General features: G+C 45.2%; 1 protein-coding gene across 1 annotated transcript; it reads right to left on the bottom strand.

Moving 5' to 3' along the window:
• Positions 1-11,389: 11,389 nt before the first annotated feature.
• LOC119577566 (extensin-like) lies at positions 11,390-12,193 on the bottom strand. The gene has a single exon (XM_037925150.1). It carries the CDS (start codon positions 12,191-12,193, stop codon positions 11,390-11,392), a length of 804 nt encoding a protein of 267 aa, XP_037781078.1.
• Positions 12,194-22,130: the final 9,937 nt, after the last annotated feature.

Raw genomic sequence — 22,130 nt, 5'->3', positions numbered from 1 at the left:
CTCCCACGGGATTTTTTCTGGTGCGGAAAGGGTTAATGGTAATGGTTAAAAGCAAGATAATTGTGAAAGACATCAAAGGGTCATGTAGCCTATAGTAATGTTAGGGAAAGGGGTGGTTGGGTTAGGGATTAGTTGTCTCAGCTGGGAAGTTTGGTGAGTGAAAGGGTTAGGGTCGGGTTGGAAAGGATTTTGATTAGATGGATATGTTCGTTTCAGGAAAAGAGAAAGGTGTTGAAGCAGAAAGTGTGGGTTCTGTAAGGAGGTCGATGGTGGGAGGGGGGGAAGGGAAAGAGATTTAGGGTTTTTTTTCAAAATTTGGGATGGAAATAGGATGTGTGGGATTTTTGGGGAACATTAATAAGGGGGATTAGATTGTGAATCAGATAGGAGTGTGTTAGACGGGTGTGGCCAATGAGTAAGCGGGTGAGACGGTCCCAACGTCTGTTTATAAAAATGGAGCTGCCAGGAATGATATTTTAAAGAATGTAATTTTTTAGGCGGAGGTTTGCCCAAAAAGTTCCCATCGATTATACAAAAAGGGTCTTAAAGTGTGGGAAAATAATCTTGGCGGGGATACGTGAGAAGGGGGTTTTGTATGAGTAAAATGCGGTGGCGTGCTAGTGTATCTGCCGTCTGCGGGGATTCCTACAGGTGGGCACCCCCAGAAAAAATTTGATGTTTTTATGGGTTGGCGGTAAAAAACCCCAGTTTGGATCTTACAAACAAGGGGGTTGGGGGGGTGTTTTGAGTTTGAGAGTTAATGATTTACGGGAGTCAGTAAAAAGTAAAGAGAAGGGGAATGAGTATATGGTTTAAGAAAAAAGGGAATGCATACAGTTCTGTAGTAAGGACACGGTTCAGGGGGGGAAGGGGGGAGTTTTGGAAAGTACGAGTTGGGAAGTTACTGCAAAACCAACCGGAGGTGGTTTTGGACCACGTATACACGTAATAAGAAGAATGAGGGGGACTGGTCAAGGAAATGTGTGAGAAGGACAGTAGGGGGATTTTTGATTTTGGTGGGTCGGGGAAAGCAGAAGAGCAAATTGGGGGTGAGGTTAACCCCAGGGAGGGACGGAAGGACAGGAAACGGGAGAGGTTGGAGATGGGGAAGGGAAATGGGGAAGGGGTATAATGCAGGGAGAAAGGAGTAAAAAACGGGGAAATGAAGCTAAGTAAGAAGGGGGGATTGTGGATAGTTTAAAAAAGGGATGGGGGAAATCGGCAAAACATCAGGAGGGGAAAAGGGGCACGCGTCGAGATAGAGAGGGGTATGCCTGATTCAGGACAGGCTTAACTGGGGAGGAGCGAAAGGGCCTAGTGCAAAGCGAAGACCACAGTGAGGATTGTATCAAAAGGGGACAAGGAGAGAAGTTGAGGCAGAGGAGTAGATATGGATCCTAATCAAAGTGGAGGGACAAATAAATGAAGATGAAGGAGATTTTTGCGTCTGAGCCCCATAAATTAGGGGATGATTTTTTAAGTTCAAAGGGCGGAGACTTTTTCTTTAATGGTGAATATGGTCTCACCAGGGGTTTGGAGTAAAAAAAGACCCTGGGAAATTTTGCCAGGGGAAATGGCTTTGGGAGGGAGTGCAATAAGAAGAGTGGGGTGGGGACTACACTTTGAGCGAGAAAAAAGGATGGAAAAGTTTTAGAGGTAGAAAAGCGGAAAGCCAGGGTTTGTGGCCAGGAAGATAGGGAAGCAGATTGAGAAATGTAGAGTTTGGTATGGAGTGCCAGAGGCATAGGGGTTTAAATCATCAACATATAGTGATGACGGGGTCCTGGTGGTAAAACGAGACAATTCATTAAAGCAAGAAGGAATAAAGTGGTATGAGACCGCCTTGGGGACACCTTCGTTTTTGAGGAAAGAGAGTGGCAAGGAAATTTTTGACCTGGAAAGTGCTTGGGAGGGGGAAGGACTTTATGAAAAACCCATTTTTTCCAGTATGCCTGAGAGACAATTTTTGGGAAATAGGGTACTGCCGTGTCGTTTCATATGTTTTTTCTAGATAAAAAAATATAGCTAGTGGGTTCTGGCGTGCAAATGCAGTGAAATTATGTCTCAAAAAGAAGGGGTCGGCTCTTTGGGCCGGCGAAAACCAAATTTGGGAAGAGAGAAAGTTTTAAACAAATAAAAAAGGAAGTTAACCATTGCTTAAAGTTTGACAACAGTAGAGTAATGGGGCGAAGTTTGAGGGGGGTAACCGATTTTTTGGGGTTTAGGAAAAAAAGGATAAGACTTCTGCCATATGGGGTTGAAATTTTTTAAATAGAAGGATAGGAGAAGATGGAGTCCCGGGCACGGAGTGAATACCGTCAGGCCTTCATGAGTGTTTTTGGCACGATTGAGGCAGCAAGAGTTCAGGGGAAAGAAAAGGGCATTATAGGTCAGCGGGGGATGGGGTAAAGGGGAATGGGGGTACGTTCTCTGGGGGTTTTTAAATAGAAGAGAAGTGTGGAAAAAGGTGAGAACCACTACTGCCCGGTTTGGAGAGGCAAAATGGGGGTATCTCGAATATGGAGGACGGGGGCAGGATGGGGATTTTTTGCCTGATATTTGGTTTGGGCGCCAAACTTTTAGATAGATGTAGGGGATGAATGAGAAAATTTTCGCCAGCTATTTTTTTCTTTTCCGGGTTTGTATGACGAAGATGGGCAGATTTTTTTAAAAGGAAAAAGGGGGCTGATATTTGTTTGAGTACCTTTTGTAGCGGTAACGTTCCAGGCTGCACTTTTTTAAGCAAAGTGTTTAGTGCAGCGAATTCACCAGGGAAACACATTGGAGGTATATGTCTTGGGGTTTCGAGGGAAGCTGTATTGCAGCTCTTAAGACTATATTTTTTAAAAAGGGGGTAGGGAGGAGGAAAGGGTATGAATAGCAGAGAGTAAAAGTATGCCAGTCGGTTTATCAAAGCACCAGCTGGGGAGTTAGGAAGGGGTATGTATGAAGTAGGGGGAAAAGGGGGAAATGGAAAGTGGTACTATAGGGAAATTTTTCAAGACTGACCATGGAAATTAAATAAAAGAGGGGAGCATAGAGAGAGATCAAAGCATGAAAAAAATTTTCGTGCGTGTATCAAATGTGGGGTGATTGAAAATTTGAATGTAGGTCAGGGGAGAGGAAGGCCTTAGAGTCGGCCCGGCAGTTTGTATAAATCACCCCAAAAGGGGGGGCGGGAGTTAAAAATCACCCAAATGAGGAAAAGGGGTTTAAGTTTGGGAAATTTGATTTTAAAAACAACAAAAATCAAGGGGGGGAAGGGGGGAAGTAATGAAATCACTGGGGTTTCCAAAGAGAAAGGAAGATAAGAAAAGGGGCAAGGGGCATTGGTTTGAAAGGGAGGGGTGGCATAAAGGGTTTCTGATTGTATGTATGGAGAGATTTTAAAAAGGGAAAGTGGGGAAAGGGCGAAAGATAATTGGGGATTGGGATTGGGATGTGAAAAAGGGTTTGAAGGCTACAATATAGGGGGATAAGGTAAAAGGGTAGACGAAGGCGGTCTGGTGAGCGGAAACCCGAATATTCCAAAAGAAGATAGTTAACTTTTTGGGTGTAGATTGTGTTTGGGGATTTTTAGGGAGAAGCAGTAGAGGGTGGGAAAGGATGAGAGGTCGGAATGGGAGAGGTGTGGGATGGTGTTCTACTAGGGGGATATTGAAAATGAGGGTTTGGGAAAGGGGGTATTTGACATAAGGATTTACGTGTTATCCAGGAGGGGGTGGAAAAGGGTAGAGGGGGTGGGGGGAGGGGGTTAATTGGGGGGTTGGGGTCAGGGGGGGGGGTTGTTGGGGGGGGTAAGGATAGGGGGTGAAGGGGGGTATCGTTAGGAGGATGGTATCAGCAGTTACTTGGGGTGTGGAAGGGGCAGGGGTTGGAAAATTTGGGGGAGAGTGTCAGTTTTTTAAAAATCATGAATTTTTCAATGGTTTTTTCTGAGGAGTTGATTGGGGGGTTTTTGGGGGGTAAGGAATCTTGTGAGGGGGAAGAGGGACGTTCTCAAGCTAGGGTAAAGGAAGGTGGGAAAGGGTTTTGGGGGGAGGGGGGAAAAAGGGGGGGAAAAGTTTGTCGTCGTTACGGGATGGAGGAGGGAGAGGGGAAGGGTTTGGGGGTTTTTGTGGTGATTTTGGGGTATCTGATTTGAATGGAGTGTTGGTTAGGATGAAAAAAGTTTTTATGGGGAAGGAGGAGTAGGACGGGGGTTAGATGTAGGGGGGGTGGGTTAGGAGAATTTGGAGAATGAGCAGATTACTGGATAAGGGGGTAAGAGAGAAACCACTCGACGTGCTTTTCCCGTCTGGCTTTAGTAGTGTGAGTCCAAGTTTTGAATCTAGAGTTTTCTACCCCAGCTCAAATTTGTAGGTGGGACAACCCTAAAAATACATTTTGGGGCCGCCACAGTTGGCACATGTGCGTGATTGTGCAGAGCGAGATGGGATGGCCGGTTTGGGGACATAGTGGGGGTTTTGGGTGTGGAACGGGGAAGTTTGGTGGGGCCTAGACGCCAACAAATTTTTGGGAGCATGGGGGGGTTTGGGTTGGCGAAAGGGAGGATTCTCCCATGTAACGTTAAGGGGAAGGGCATTTTAGGAAGATATTTTGGCATGGATGGTTTTTTTGATGACCCCTGGGGGAAGGGGTAGATTGTACGTGTTGATCAAGTTGGGACGGAAGAGGGCTTCTCCACAATCGACCAAACTTTTCATAGATTGGGCATTTGCTGGGGGGATGAAAAATTTCCGGGCAAATATTGAGGGTTTGGGTGGGGTTTTTTGCAAGGATGGGTTACCTAAGGCCAGTTAGTTTTTTTAATACAAAAGCTTGGTTTTGGGTGTTACGTAACAAAAGGGGGCAGTCAGGTCGGCTACGGGAAAGAGACTTTATCACTTTTTTTTGGGACATTTTTTGGAAGAGAAAGGGGTTTCAGAGTAGGGAGCGTGGGGGTTCCCGGGGTTTTTTTTTTTTTTTTTCCCCTTTTTTTTTTTGGGGGGGGGGGGGTTTTCTTTTTTTTTTTTTTGTTTTTTTTTTTTTCCTTTTTTTTTCCCTTTTTTTTTTTCTTTTTTTTTTTTTTTCGGGGGGGTCAAAAAAAAGCTTTGGGGTAGGAATCGGGGGGGGTTTCATAGGGGGATTTTTAAAAAGGGGCAAATATGCCCAAAAATTTTTGGGGTTTTTTTTATTTGAGGGGTGTTTTGGGGGGTAAAACGTTTAATAGGGTTTTGGGGGTAGGGAGGTTAAAAAGGGGAAAGTTCCCCTGCCCCCCCGGGAGGGTGGAAAATTTTCCCCTTATTTTTGCACGGTACCCTAGGAGGTGGGTGAGGGGTTTTTGAGGGGCGGAAAAATGGGGGAAAAAAAAAAAAAAAAGCTTGGGTCAAAGGGATCCGGGGGGGGGTTTCCCCCTCATGGGCCCATTTTTAATAAAAAGGGGCAAGGGTTTTTTGCCCTGGGGGACCTTTTTATAATTTTTGGGCCATTAATTTTTTTGGAATTTGTTTTTTTTTTAAAAAAGTTAAAAATTTTTTTTAGGGTTTTCTAGGTTTTTTTGGGTTTGGGATTAAAGGGGAATACGTTTCCCATTTCTTTTAAAGGGGCTCAAAACTTTTTGGGAAAAGTGTTTTTTTGAAAGGATTTTAAAATTTTGGATGCCGTTTTTTTTTTTGCAAACAAAATGAAGAAAAAAAAAAAGACAGCCAAAAATTTGATATCCGAAGGGAGTCCAAGGGGGAAACAAAATATTTTTTTTTCCAGGGTAAGTACACGGGCAAAAAAGAGGGTTGGGGGGGGGGTTTCGGGCGTGGAGGAAAGATATAATTTCAAAATATTTATGAATTTATAAAAATTTGTTTTATATAAGGGAAAAGTGTTTTGCGGCTTTTTCAGGGGCAAAAACAAATTCCCTTTTCCCTTTTATTGGGAAGTAAAATTTTCCAGTGTCTTTAAACAGATGACACAACCCCTTGGGCAAAAGTTTTATTTTTTTTGACAGAGGGAAAATGATTTCCCCTGGGTTTCAAACATTCCCAAATGGGGGGGGCATTATGGGGCCCCGCATTTCAAGCAAAAAATTTTTTTTATAAATGGAGGGCAGGCGAAAACAGTTTTTATTTTTTAAAACGAAAGAGAGTGGTGTTTACTTTGAGTTAAAAAAAAAACTTTTTAATTTGAATTTAAAAGGGCACAATGGGGAAGCATTTTTTTTCTTGGCGAAAAAACCCCTTGGGAAAGGAAATAGGGGTCCATGGGTTATTTTGGGGGTTAAAAATTTCTTGTTTGTCCCCCAAAGGGAACCCAATTTCGGTTAAATACGGGGCCCCGCCCCCCCCTTGAACTTTAAATAGGGGTTTTTTCCTTTTGGCGAAGGGACTCCCAAAACCCCGGGAGGTGCATTTTGCGAAAAACCTGATTCCAAAGGTCACTCCCCCTTTACCCGCTTTCTAGAGTATGGTCGAAAAACCCCTGCTCCTTGCCAGTATAGATCTTGAAAATGGCAGTGTACCCTGCACACAGGCCGTCACAGGCTGAAAGTTTGTAAACTTTTACGCCAAATCTTGTCCGCTTGCTCGGATTGTAAATGCGGAAACTTAGGCGACCCCTAAATTTCCACAGTGACTCGTCGATCGATATATGCCTATCCGGGACGAAGACCTTCCTAAATCGATCAGCTTCCACAGTCGATTATCCTCTGCAGGTTGCCCCTCAATATTCTGAAAATGGAGGTTGCGGGATATCTGCTCAAACCTCTCGCGAGGCATGGTCGACGGGAAAATTGGCATGGCCACCCCTGGATTCCTCGACCAGTAAAAGGCCAGCCGAGGTTTCTTATTGATCCCCCTCAGCAGCCGGAGCCCAAGGTATACATGGAGCTCGGCACTTGTGATTGGGGTCCATTGCCGTCTGTGTCTTCTTCCGGTCTCGTTCACCTCCGCAAATTTGTCAGTAGGGAAATGTAATGCATTAGGAGATGTAGGTACACTTATTACCTTTGAGTATCTGAATAATAGCAGTAATGTGTGTAAAAGAAAAGCTATGCGAATTAACTCTACATACCTATTCGTCTCTTCCACTATGAAGTCAATAAGTTCGTCAGTGATGAACTCCCTGTAGACTGCTAGTGGAGTTGAATCTTCGGCCAGGTCAACCTTGACACCAGGTGTACCAGAAAAACTGTACTTTCTCGGTACATTCTCTCTCCTCCTCCACCTAAAGTCTGGGGTCCCTGGATCGTTCTGCTGGAATGAGCGTTTGACTGACCTTTTATATACATCGCTAACCAATGAAATCACACCATGTGACCTGATCCACCAATCAAAACAATTACTAGTTTCCAGCCAGTCAGGTCAAGGTACATCATAATCACGCAATCTAGTGTGAACAAATCACATAATTACACGTCATAAATAATTACGTCATAAATTACATACGTCATAAATTACATACGTCATAAATTACATACATCACATAATTATCAACCAATCATGTAAAACTAGTAGCAGAGCCATCTATTTGATAAAAAAAAATTAAACAGTCAGTCTGTAATCAGACATCCTGGCAAGAGTACATGCCAAACGTTACGGGGCTCGTAGAAGTCATGGCAAGATTAGATGCCATACGTGTTGGGGTCCATTGAGAGCATGGCAAGAATAGATGCCAAATGGGGTGAATGGGTTAATAAAAGATGCAAGGGCGTACCGCTGGGCGTTAGTAAGGTCATTTAAAAAAAAGGAAGTGACCACCAAGTGGCAACATGGCCATCACCCGTTCGCATACGTGAATCCAGGTGCATTCTTGTATCTGAGAATACGTCACACTACAGCCACACCTCCGGGAGTGCCAGTACCCGATAGCACCATATAGAAATATATAAAAATAGCACAAATCAAAACATGTAAAAATCCAAAAAGTATTTAAAACACAAAAGACTAGTAAAAATATCACAAAGGTAGAAATATCACAATACAATGCTCAGGAACTCTTAAAAACACTAGTCTGATCTGATTGTCCAGATTGTCCAGGTTCGGGATGCAATTTCCAAGACCCCCACTACCACAAATGTTTTTGACACTGCACATGCACTACACTTGGTCAGCTTCCTCGAGGTAGTCTACTTCGGTCGCTGGGATGTAAGGACGTATCTGGTTAGCATGGACCCTGACAGCCCGATGGGGTGATCGCAGGTCCAAAACATCATAACTAACGGGACCCAACCGCTTCTGTACGCGGCAGGGACCAAGCCACCGATCACCCAAGGGTCCATGGTTCCCTAGAACCTTACGTAGGACTAGCGTGCCCTCCTCGTATGGTCCTGAGGTGCGTGCGGTATGGTCATACTGGGCCTCGACAGCTAACCGGCGGGCGTCTGCAAGGCGACCCAGTATCAGGTCCTGGTCCACAGTCTGGCGATTTATCAGGCCCTTCCCAAAGAGCACCATACGACCCATCAATAAGTACAATGGCTGATCCCCCACAGCACGGTGGATGGCCGAGTTCAGGGCAAGGCGTACAGCAGATAGATGAGTGGGCCACTGTGAGGGAGTCTGCCGAGCCAGTGCCGACAGCGCGTCCTTCACTGTCCGATTGGTGCGCTCCACCACCCCACTGGACTGGGGGTGATAGGCCACTGTAAAAGAGTGTTTTACAAAAGCCTGCAGTACTCTGCTGGCTCTTTTGTCACGCAGCGGGACCAACTGTATGAACCGCGTGTGGTGGTCCACAATAGAAAGCACATATCGGAACCCTGTTGCTGACCCCCGCAGGTCCATAAGGTCAGCTGGCACTCTCACCAGGGCATTGGGCATGTCGCAGAGCCTGTGGCTGGAGGTGGTTGGGTACATAAACCTGCCTCACAACCTGGTCAGGAAACGTCCGCAGGTAGTACAGTACACCCTCCTCCACCTCAAATCTGGACCGGCTGTCCAGAACGGTGAACCAGGCACGCCCTGACAAAGAGTCCAGCATCTCGTCAATACGGGGAAGGGGGTACGTGTCTGGTGTTGTCACCTGGTTCAGGCCCCAGTAGTCGACACAGAACCGGTGAGAACCATCCTTCTTTTGGACAAGTACCACTGGTGAAAGCCAGGGGCTCAAGGATGGCTCGATGACACCTTGAGCCAGCATACGATCACACTCCATGCGCACCACTTCCTTCATTTTCTGTGGAAGCTTCCACTGTCGCACACAAACTGCAGTGTCTGTCGTGGTGATGATGCAATGCTGCACTCCTGGTACGTGACCCACTGCCTGCTTGTCTCTGGAGAACAGAGTTGGGAACTGGTCTAGGACTTCACGTAGCTGCCCCTCCTGGTTTGCGGTCAGATGCCCGAGGGCTATGGGAAAGGGAGTACCAGCTACCTCAGTGCCACTAGTGCCCAAGCTTTCGGCAGCACAGGCAGCCCCCAACTCATGCTGAAGAGCTTCATCAAGGGCGGGCATGTCTGGGAACACGAAGAAGTCCTCCTCCTCATACCCAAAGTCCAGACATGCTGCAGTACTATCGTAGTCATCATCCAGGAATTCACCACAGTACACAAATTCACCCCCCCCTGGGAACTCTGGACTCTTCAGGAGTGGCCGTGGCCATCAAGGGTTCTGCAGGGGTCTCACGAGTCACTGAGGAGGTCGGGGCTGTGGCTACTAAATCCTCTGGTCCCAGGAAGGAAGCGTATCCCAGCACATTTCCTGGACGAATCTTGCGTGGCTTCGGGTGTGGGTTAACAACCCACATGCTGGAACGGTGACCATGGACAGTCACTAGGGTGTGAGGAACAGTGAGGCGATCAGTGCCACTTTCAACTATGGCAAGACATAAGTCACCAGGGGAGCCGCGGGTTACTATGGCAGCCACAAACTTACCCGACTTCGCCTCTACCACGGTCTCCTCAGCTACGTGGACAGGCAAGACAGCTATAGGTGAAGGGGACTGCGACAGCTCAGGAAACTTTACTGCTTCTGGCGTCTTGTCAGCTGCATCCTGGCAGGTAGGCACATGATAGCCCATTGAGCCCCCTCTGGTGAAAGTAAGTTTGCACCGGTATCCATCCAGTTCCACATAACTCTCGACAAGAACACCATCCAGGATCATGCGGACAGGGAAGCAGTGTAGGAGGTCCATACCCATCAATACATCACCAGGGAAGCGAAGGTTCTCCACAATACAAGTCCAGTGGATGACAGTTGATTTTGGTAAGATCCGCTTCTGCCACAACAGGGACTGGCCGGCCTGAAACACCCTGTAACACCCTTGAACTAGCGTGCAGACGGACCTCAAGCATACGTGTGACAGCCTCTTTCTTCACCATTGTCACTTCTGACTCTGTGTCCAAAAAACAGTAGAATGGCCTACCTCCCACCTTGAGGACTATCATGGGCCATCCTATGAACCTCGGTTTCGGCTGGGTGATCAGGTCCCGGTGTACTGGCATGGCCGCCCACAAGCCGGAAGGTCCCCTCCGAGCAGCGTTGGTAAAAGTGGCACGCAGCTCTAAGGTGACCCATCTCACCACAGCTATAGCACTGACCTTTCCTTGCCCGGCAATCATTGGTGTGATGGCCCTCCATTCGATGATAGTCACACCAGGAGCGTTGCCCATTTCCTACCTGGCGAGACCATCGGCGGGGTGATGTCGGTGTGGGGGTTTGAGCCGGCCGTGAGCCTGTGTCATGTTGCGTGGGCACAGGTGTCCCCCCAACTAGGGCTGCTTGCGGTAAAATGTCCCCATAGAACTTTAGACCGGGGGCATTTGCCCCAGAGTACTGCCCTGGGTTGTGAAGGCCTAGGACCATCCTGTCATGAGTGCCATGCTGGGGTGGCCACAGACTCGATATCTGTCCCATTCTCAGGAGCCCGTGCACATCTGGTAGGGTATGTCTTGCCCCAACCACAGAGTCCCAGACAGACTGGCATTTCTCGGCCATCTTGCGGGTAGATGAGAAGTCGTGCCAGAGCAGCTGACCTCGAAGCCACCCAGGTAACCCTTCACGGAAGGTGCACTGCATTAGACCCTCAGCATTCCCGATGTCCTGAGGATAGTCTCGCAAGCCCTGTTGTAATGCCAGCTTCACGGCACGGTAGAAGTCCAGAGGCCCCTGGCCTACCGCCATCCTTGCTTGGGCAAGCATATAGAAGTGCTGAGCCATTGCTACACCCCGAAACTGGTCCCGGAGCCGAGCCTTGAAACTCACCCAGTCCTGGATGCTGGTAAACATTGGGCTGTTCAACACTGATCAGGCATATCGGCTAACCTTGCTACGCCCCATGCGGATGTAAGCCTCGGAGGTGGCAGGTCGGGTTGCGAGCTCGATGCTGGAAATCCAGGACTCCAGCTCCTGACTCCGCTGGATGCCCTGGGAGCTGGCGTCTCCCCACAAAAGACAGGGACCTCGTCACGTCCGCTGGTCAGTGTGGAATGAGGGCAAGCACGATCACATGGTTGAACTGGCCATGACTGGGATGAGGAGACCGGGTGCCATCAGCTGCTGCAGGATGTGGTGAGTGCTGATAGACCGGGGGTTGTAGTACAGGCGCTGTATATTGCAGAGGTGGCCCATACTGTGTTGGCTGAGGCAGCACTGGAGGCCGGGGCTGGGTCGCAGCTTCACTCCCTGACAAGGTGGGCGGTGGTGGTGCAGACACAACAGCTGGTGTAGGAGTTGCCATCTGCTGAGGTCCGGTAACGTCTCTCCTATCTCTGACGGGCTGGTTGTCTGCTGCAGAGGTCAGGTATGAGGCCACAAATGCAGGAGTCTGTGGGCCCACAGGCACTGATGGAGGCAGACGTGGCTGCTGTCCAGTAGCTTCCTCACTGCAAGTCTGGATGGTCGACAAAGAAGGCGGTAGCATAGCGTCAGCGGCTGGCAAATTCTCCTCGGCGGCAGTGGAAGGCATGGGCTGTTGGCCTTTCAGGAGAGTTGCTAACGGCTGAATCTGCGCCTGCATCTGCATTTGCATCCGTGTCCGCATGCGGGCCAGCTGGTCCACCACCTGCACTCCCAACCGGTCCATAAGCCGTGCCTCCAATTGGGCCAGTTGCCTCTGCTGCATTTCCAGGCCAGCAGCCGAAGCAGTCCCAGAATCAGACAGTGCCCCTCCCGAGGCCATAGCACTCTGAGCTGGTGCCAACCTTGGGTTTGGCCCTGGGGGTAGTTTGTCCTGGGGGCCTGCATCCTCTGGGGTCGGTGGTCGTGACCCTGGCTGTGACATCTTGCTGCGGGGCATGGCAGGCAGCACCTGTGGTCTGTTAGGCAGTGTGGTGCGTGACCGCAGTCTATACGGTACAGACCCACAACCTTCCACGTCACACAGAAAAAGATCACTGCACTTTGGGCGCGACAACTGGCGGACACACACTTATATTTTGCAAGATTTCAACGTTCATAGGTAGACACCCCTGAGCACTGGTAAAAATAAATAAAAGTGCACAAAGGGTAAAAGGCAGAATTACAAAAATACAATGTTAAAAAAAAATGTTAACTTGGTACTGGCCAGGAAATATAAAATGCATCAAAACTGAAAAGGTAAAACCTGATATACAATAAAACATAGGAAAAAGAAAATCTACTTAAAACACAATAAAAGTAAAATAAAAAAATAAAATTTTAAAGTGAACCTAAAAAAAAAAAGGTATGGGTCCAGTTTCACCCAGCCTTCTTTTATATAGAAAATAACATATGCAAACGATAGAGCAAATAAATCTAAGAAACTTATCTTCTATGCAATTCCGTCGCAACTCAAAAATAACGAAGTTATTAGACACGGAAGTGTCTGAGAGCACGAAATGAAAAACTATCTCCATATTTTTAAAATCGCCATCCGATATCCTTTCCTATTTTTTGTAAACAAAACAATGATGCCGCTTTATTTTGTAAAATTTATCGCAATATTTCTAGTTTCGTTCGTAGAAAATGTCCATATCAACTTACATGAAGGACATTTTATTTCTCCCCAAAAGGATATGATATTACATGAGTATTACTATGATAATATCGAATATTTACAGAAACCAATACAAATCTTACTCTGCGCAAATCGATGTGTCTGCCTCACATTACGGGCAAGAGGGGCCTGAAGAATTGCGCGGTAAATTTGAAATCCAGTATGTTGGCGTACCAAGTGCGCGCGAAACATTTTGAAATGAAATAGTACAGCGCATGCGCGTGACAATGTCACGAGAGCCAATAGTATTACATAAAATATGTTTAACCAATCACATAGCACCACCTGCGTGATAGGTATGTATAGTGGTGAAGTAAAACCAATGTAATAACTCTACCAAAATGGAGGACGCAAGGTGCGCAGGGTGTAATCCACACTATTATAAAATCATTTCGGATTATTTGGGGGAAAATGAAAAATCGGTTTCATTTCTTAGGGAACACGGTGTTTTGCCTCGGTCGGTGAGTTGCCCACATTGTAATTTACCTTGCAAATATCGTGAAGATCGACACGTGTGGTATTGTGGCCGATGGAAAAAGATCGCTAAGACAAAACGGCGCAAAAGTTGCGTTTTCTCGACCAGCGATTACACAGGCACGTTCCTGCAGGGGACACATTTGGAACCATTTAAAGTAGTTTTGTTTGTTAATCATTGGCTTCAGAAGCATTGGGATCATGAAACTGTCATTAAATGCACTGGCATGTCAAAAACAAGTAGCGTAGATTGGAGGAGTTTTTGTTCAGAAGTAACCCAAAATTGGTTACAGAATCAAAATTCTATAGGAGGTGCCGGTGTAATCGTTGAGATCGACGAAACGCTGCTCGTGCGCCGGAAGTACAACAGAGGGAGGCAACTTAGTCAGGTGTGGGTCTTTGGGGGTATTGAGCGTGATTCTAAAAAGAAATTCGTGGTGCCGTTGGTAGGCAGTGATAGAAGTGCAGACACGCTCATACCCCTAATAAAACAATTCATTTTACCAGGAAGTGTCATATGTAGTGATGGGTGGGCTGCCTACAATAATTTAAAACAACATGGGTACGAGCACCTGGTAATTAATCATTCAGAAAATTTTGTAGACCCACACTTCCCACATATCCACACACAGAATATCGAAAGGGTTTGGCGGGATTTAAAAGAATACATTAAGCGTCCGGGTATGCGAGCTGATTATTTACACCAATATTTATCTCGCTACCTATTCATAAAGTCATCTGAAACCCCTCTCCATAACTTTTTTACCGAGGCGGCACGGCTCTACCCGCCCCAAGGTGGGAGAGCGAGAGAGGGTCCCCTGCCTCCCCCAATACCAATGGAGGAAGATAGCTCTTCTGAGAGTGAATAATCAGGTAAGAGTAGGAAAAAATCTGTATCGCCGGTAACTTATACTATAATTTTACAGGATTTACCAGAAGTCAATATTGTGGAAACCTATATAAATTATATCCGTTTACACAAATATGGATTTCTGAATGTTTTACTTTGAAAAAAATGGGCACTTGTTGGTAAATTAGCGGATTACACTTCACAAACGAGCACAAATGCTAGCCAATGAAAACTTCAATGACGTCAGAGTTTTCTGACCAATCAAAATTCGATTATTCGGAAATCCCTGCCCTCGCCCGGGAAAAACGTTCAGTGTGTGTCCGGCCGGTGAGAAGTAAGTGTTCGTGTGAAAAAACATTTTATTGAAAGCCGGCTAAGTTTTACAAATCGCAAAATACATCTTCCCCTGGAAATACTACCTCATCGAGGTCTTCGTATTATGGTGAAGCGTAATAACGGAGGCGCGGCGATATAAGGTTTGTACAATTAACTTTGATATAACGAGAACCGGGTAAAATCCACATATATATTGCACGAAGTAATTTTCAAGTAATAAGCAAATTCATGCAATGCAAATCATTACTTCTAATAGGACCATAATACAGGCTGTATTAATATAAAATATTTCTGATTTGGCCATTGCAAACGACCGCAGTTGAATGATCGGGCGAGCCGGCTCAGCGCGCGACGAAATCGGCCTAAAGCTTTCGTAGTTCCGTGGGACGGCCAAGTATTTTAAGCTGCGCGGCATGAAGCACCGCCACGGCATCCGAAGTATTTTGGGCTCGGACAAAGGTCAATAGATTCCATCTTACATTTTAAGACAAGTATAAGTATTGAACTGTTGCCTTGTTGACGATAAGCATCACTAGGGTTTGTAAGCTATGTTACTAAATTGCGTTCAAAGCTTGTTGTTTGAGAATAACATCCGCGGAGACTGTCAATAGCGCATTTTATATATATATATATATATATATATATATATATATATATATATATATATATAATTTTTCTTTGTTTGTATTATTTGTTAATGCTATCAGTACATAAAATACCGTTGCTATTCGTGGAACAGTTAAGAAACCCTTGTGTATAAAATGATACCGTCATCAGGAAAGTTTCGAAACACATTTTCAAAATAAAAAGCTGCTTTTGTCCAATCATTGATCTAGTACATTTGGAATGTGCGTCAATCAGGCAAAAAATAATCCCGGATTTAACCGCAGAATTGAATACCGTAATTGTATAGATGAAACATGGCTCTTGCCACCGTAGAGTTTCTGCTAACCCGATTTAAAGTTATTTTAGTGTATTTGTTCTGTTTTCCTGTGTGTAAATCATGCAAATTCCTCCACAAAATACAGTGCGAAGCCGGCTCTTACCCATTTTATCAACTTTGCCGTCGATGAATAAAAGTTCCGCCAGTCATCAACGAGTCAAATGCGACGGAAATCATCATCTTAACAGCTTTAAACCACGAAGAGAGATTCCATTCCAAAAAAAATGGTTTCGAAAGTCGGAGGCTGGATGAAATTGGAAATTTACCAAAAAAAAATACTAAGGCAGGCAGCAAAACCTGCTAAAGCAGTCAAAGACTATGAAAAACATTTAAAGTAAAAAGTGGAAAAAAAAACTAAAGGGGGCAGCAAAACCTGCTTAAATCTAAGGTAAAATTGAAAAATATAGCAAGAGAGGAAGTAAAACCTGCTAAAACAATAAAATTACATGTAAAAACATTTCAGGTAAAAATTGGGGAAAAAATAAAACAGGCAGCAAAACCTGCTAAAACAGTAAAATGACACATGAACACGTTTAAGTAAAAAAAATGAAAATTATTAAACCGACTAAAAACAAGAGGCGTGGGCTGAAGGTAAACAAACCCTCTATCCCTACGCTTGCCACCACGAATCTGTAGTGGTTTGTGGGCAGCTGCTCTGCCACTCACCCTTGCTACAGGAGCTGATGAATATTCCTCAGTCACAAATTATAGGGCATGAATATGGGCATGAGGGGAAAGCCGGGCAAAATTAACCTCCAAGTTCTGCAGGAGTAAAGAGAGACCAGGATCCGTCTTCGACTGCTTTCTCTTATACGGTGCACAGAATCACGGCCGAGTTCAATATAATCCAAAGAGGGTTTACAACACAGTAAACATATAAAAAGCATCAAAATTATAAAATACAATAATCTCCCTCAGCCCACACTCACACCTTTTCACGACCGAGGTTACCCACCAACTGCCTGTCGGTGGCGACTTCACCGCCCACTCGGCGAAGGGGTTGCCACCTATCTCAGTCGTGAAAGGGGTTGGGTGTGGACCGCGAGCTCTCTCTAACCCAAGACTCAAGGCACGTTCTCCTGGAGGTGGGGCGTTTAATAAAAGACGCAAGGGCGTACTGCTGGGCGTTAGTAAGCTAATTAAAAAAAAAGGAAGCGACCACCAAGTGGCAACATGGCCATCACCCGTTCGCATACGTGAATCCGGGTGCGTTCTTGTATCTGAGAATACGTCACACTACATTGTTCTTCCTACATACAAATTTTAACAATATTTGGACAACTGGAAACTTTCCTCCTCACTGATTTGAAACTCATTTTACCTTTCCTTAACCTTGTAAATCCAGCACCCTCCCTCAAGACTACCATCCCATTGCCCTGTTTGTGCAAATTACTGGAAAGAATGGTCAATCTCCAACCAGTGTGGTACCTTGAATCCAATAGTCTTTTATCTTCTCAGTTTGGATTCTGTCGTGCTCGAAACACAGCTGACCCACTTGCACATTCAGAAAATTATATAAAATCTGCCTTTGTACGCCACAACTCATTTTTAGCCATTTTCTTTGACCTGGAAAAGGCATTTGACACTACATGGTGATACCACCTTCTGAGTCAAAATTGTCTCTTCAACTTCATCTTTTCCTCAAAGTGAAGGTGTCCCACATGGAAGCACCACATCCAATCCTCCCTAAATGGCTCTCAACCTCCACTCTCTTCATATGATTGCCCTCTCCACTTCCACTCCTCAGGCAAATTCCTCGGAGTCATTTTTTCTTTTCCTGGCGAGACCACATCCTTTACACCAAAGAGAAAATCCGCCGCTGCTTCCGACTCCTATAAAATCGTACATCCTGGGTTGAACCACAACTCCATACTTCACTAATCCTCTCCACTTTTAACTATGGCTGTTATATCTATTCCTCTGCCTCTATCTCTCTTCTTACTCACCTTGATACTATCCACCATTGTGGTCTACACTCAGCATTCAGCCTTCCGCTTCTCTCTGGTTGTGAACCAACACTCTAGTTCAGGACCAAATTCCCTCTCTCGACGCCGTGCCCTTCTATCTCTCCGGAGCTATGCACGTTTTCATCAACTCTCTAAACTAGATGTCTCTCAATCCCTTCTCCTTACCTTTATCTCCTCTCCACACCTACCCACTCCTCTGTCTGGATAGATACATTTCTTTCCCATTTACCCTATAATCACCTCAACTCCTAACTTTTTCTAAACTTAACACCCACCTTGACTTAAACCTTCCTCTCGTATCTGCTCTTGATATACCAAAATCAAAACGCATGTCTTCCCTCCCTTCCTCATCTTTCTCACTTTTAACTGACTTCAAAAATTCATTCTCTTATACAATCTATATAACCAATCAACCCTCCTGTCTGCAAAATTCAGGACCAAATATTTCATTTAGACATACAACACAAAACTGTCAGTTTTTGCTGGATATCCAGCCACATTGCGATCCCTGCAATGAACAGGCAAATACACTAAGCACACTCCGCCACCTTGTCCACATCCCATCAACCCAGATTTTCACATATACCAGCCTCTGATTACTTCCCCCTCTTCACCCGCTGGTAATCTTTCTCATCTAGCCTTACCACTAATGAACTACATAACATAAAAACCTTCCATCTCCCTTTGGTCAATACCATTCCATAAGAATATACACTGGGAAATTGCTCTTGCTTGATTGCGCATTGGGCACACTCACCCCACACATTCCTATTTCATATCACAATCTGATCCATCTCTATGTTCATCATAGTGTTCCTCTTTTAGTACCACACATCCTACTATCCTGTCCTCACTCTACAGCAACCCGTACCTCTGCTTTTCCTCACTTATTCTCACTTCCTCCCAACACATTAGACATGCTCTTGGAATCCCTTACCGTTTCCTTAGACAACTTATTCTCCTTCCTCATACACATAAATATTCTCCATTTAATCTCACTCCCGCTAACCCTGAACGTCTTCCCCTTTTAACAACCTTTATAATACACCAATTATCTTCTCATGGCATACAAGGGAACTGGTGTGTTCATAAAATCCTTCCTTTCCAAACTTGCTGTCCACATTTAATTTGCCTCTTCTACTTTTCCTCAATTTGAAAGTGTCCCAAAGGCAATGTGATTAGCACCACATTATTCCCTATATCCAGAAACGGTTTAGTTTCAGTATTACTACAGGTATCCTATCCTCCCTTTACGTGGATGACTTACCCATCTCTGCCTTTGGGCCTTCCATCCCTGCTCTCCAATAATTTATTCAGTCTGCAATATCTTTAGTCTCCTCTTGGGCCACTGAACATAGATTTCGCTTTTCCAACACCTACTCCATATTTTTTCTAAATCAAGAATAGATCCCCGACCTCCACCATCTTTATAGGACACGCCACTTCAAATTCCCTGGTGTCATTTTCGACTCAAGACTTTCTTGGCGAGACCATATCCTCTACATCAGTGGTTCTTAACTTTTTAAGAGTCATGGACCCTTATAAGAATCAAATGAAAGCTATGGACCCCCTAACCCAGAAATATTCACATAAACACAACTTTGCATGCAGTGTGTATAATGTAGTTTATTTATTGAGATTTGATTGTTTCATACATGTATGAGATGCACAATTTATTAAACTTTAAAAAAACAATAAAATGCACACCTTTTTGGGCAAAAAGTATAATTAGTAGTTGTAAGCCAAGTAACACCAAAGCAAGACATCATCAGGATTCCTCCTGTGTTTCGGATGGTTTAACGTGGATAAACCCCCTCACCTGGGTGGTCCTTATACCCAGAGTGTGTGTGGTGTGTGTGGATGTACATTCTCCAAATTGTGTCAGATACTATGGTCAGGGAATCTAGAAAAAACAGTGTTTAGTAAAAATTACGAATACGGATTGTGGTGCCAAAGTAACAGGGTGCTGTACAAACGACTGTTGGCGAGCCCTGGTGAGTGTATGTGTGACAACACTTGACCTGGCGCTCGCACCCTCCCCGCGCCCGATCACAGGGAATTAAACACCCAAGAAGTGGACGGGACAACCATCCCCTCACTGTCCCACCATGGAGGTGGAAGGGGACATGCTTGGTGAAAATGGACATCCTTCCTCTACGTCTCTGTACAACGGGAACAACTACACTATGTGGACCTGATGGTTAATGGTACTTATGCAGGGATTTCTCTACAGAACAAATACGACTTATCAGCCCAAAAGCTGGTTACCAGGTTTCCGAAGGAGGCTGCAGCTGAGGAAACACAGTGTCTTCTGGGTGTTTTTAAAGCTTGGAGGATTTACATGGACGGACAGCCCTTAAATAGGACTATCATTGTATGGAGCGGAGAACAACAGCCACCTAAAGAGTACCATTTCTTTTCGATCATGGGTTTTTCTCTCTGTATAATGTATACATAAGGTGTAGAAAGTTTCTGACTGATTCACTGCCCAACTTTCAGAATCACGGCACAATATGCATGGGAGATTTTAATGCTAGACATCATACAATTGTAGATGGTCAATGCAATTAAAATAGCGAAGAGTTCCGACATTTTGTGAATAATAGATCTACGACCGTATATGATACCGGCAAACTCACGTGGCAGGGGGCAGGCTAGATTATGTAATGGGAAGGGATCTTGTGCATGCACAATACCTGTGACAATCTTATTCAGTTTCTTAAGGCTAACAAAAACCTACGGGAATTAAAAACTCATTTCAAAAATCAACACTGAATAGTTCCTGCAAAGCATTAACCCAATCGCCACGTTTGGCAAGAATACATGCCATGCCCACTGTAACACAGGTTTATTTATTGTATTCACACATAGATGGCTCTACAAGTGCTTAGTCATCAAGGGGTCACTTATTAGTCCTACCTTTCTCACCTGTTTACCCTTTTCCTTGACTTTTGGAAAGGATCTTTTGCATTATTTCATTGTCTTAAATGTTAACAAGATTTTAATAATACTTTAATAATCATAGCATCAATAACGATAATAACAGTATTGATATCAATTGTATTAAAAGGAAAAACGCATTTTCCCGCCAATTCAATGAATGGCGAAATCAAGATAGGTCAGTAGGGCCTACTGATAGACTCCTTGGAGGCTGAGCACATGTGGAGCCATCTGTATGTAACAAAATTCACAAAAACCTACAAGGGACAGAACATAAATCCGGGGTGATTGGGTTAACAATAAAACCTCAGTGTTAGAGGTCTGGAAAAAATATTAATTGACTCTCAGGCAAACCAACTAACACCCTGCAGTTCCACAGTCCTATTGCAGAAGCAGATATGCTACTTAGTGAATGGGCTGGAGCATCCAAATTGAGCTCTCTTTCCACAAATATTCTGAATCACATTAGTCTAAAATTGCACATAAATTTGCCATTGAGACTGGATGTTCTGATACTGACCCCTCAGACTTTGCTGAGATCACTGAGTGGGAACTGAACAATGCACTGGTCAAAGGAAGAGCGTCCGACCCAGGTGAGATTGGAATTACCTATAGTGTCCTCTACCACATAGCTCAGGTACTTGGTAATCCCCTTCTGCACCTATACAGGTTAAGTTTATCACAAGGTATTCTGCCTGGCCCCTGGACGTGCAGTCTAATCATCCCTATATCGAAATCATCATATCAACACAGAAATACAGACCAATTTCACTAACCTCGTGTATGAAAAGCTCTAGAAAGGATAATGTTGAACAGACTAAGGTACAGGAAACAAGGTAAATTATCTCACAGACTGGCTTTGCATAGCATTTTTCAAACTCTAATCCAGGTAAGCACAATGTTTTTCTTTGTGGCAGATGCCACATCACCTTACTCAGCACTGGCGCAGCCTCACTCGATATAAGTACCTCCGCACCGGCGGTGGGATGCTGTCAGTGGGGTTAGTGTCAGCACAGGAGAGCGGGGTGCAGCTGTTCGGCCAATCAGCGTACTCGGCCACTGACCTCACATCTCCCAGATTGTATTTATACTACATCCTCACCAAAAATTATATAGACTACTCTGCACCTCTGAGTTTGACTCTCCTTGCACTCAAAGCCTAGGGTCCTCATTAAGCCAACCTAGGCCTCTCCAAATTGGTGACCTCAAATGACATGAACACCGAAGCAGCTACCCTTTTCACTGAAGTGAATGCCGCCTCCCAGCTTCACCTCAGAGCTGTGTATGGCTTTAGCTCAGCTCCTTGCCGTCACTCTCCACTTCACAACGGCATACCATCCACAAGCTAATGGACTTATCAAGAGATGGCATCGATCCCTCAAGACAGCCCTCACCGCCCATTGCACCACAGCCACATGGACTTCGCAGCTCCCCTTGGTGCTTCTTGGGTTCAAGACAACACCTAAGGAGGATCTCGCCCATTCTGGAGCCAAGACGGTACACAGTCAGCCCCTCGTTGTGCCTGGAGAATTTCTTCCCCAGCAACGGCTTGAGCAACACTCAACTAGAGGACCTCCGCTAGGTAGCCCGGCAATTCACTCCCAGCAGATCCACCCATCGCTCTCATCGCCCGTCCTACACCCCAGCAGGCTGGACACGGCTGATTTTGTTTTTCTCTGCAATGATGCCCACCAC

Source organism: Penaeus monodon, chromosome 10 (genome assembly GCF_015228065.2).
Source record: "Penaeus monodon isolate SGIC_2016 chromosome 10, NSTDA_Pmon_1, whole genome shotgun sequence".
In the NCBI taxonomy this organism is placed as follows: Eukaryota; Metazoa; Arthropoda; class Malacostraca; order Decapoda; family Penaeidae; genus Penaeus; species Penaeus monodon.
Note: the sequence above shows the minus strand (reverse complement) of the source record. Positions and strands in the feature narration are given on the sequence as shown.

Excerpts from the sequence above, each read along its gene's own strand:
- LOC119577566 (XM_037925150.1), bottom strand. The coding sequence starts at position 12,193 with ATGTCACAGCCAGGGTCACGACCACCGACCCCAGAGGATGCAGGCCCC.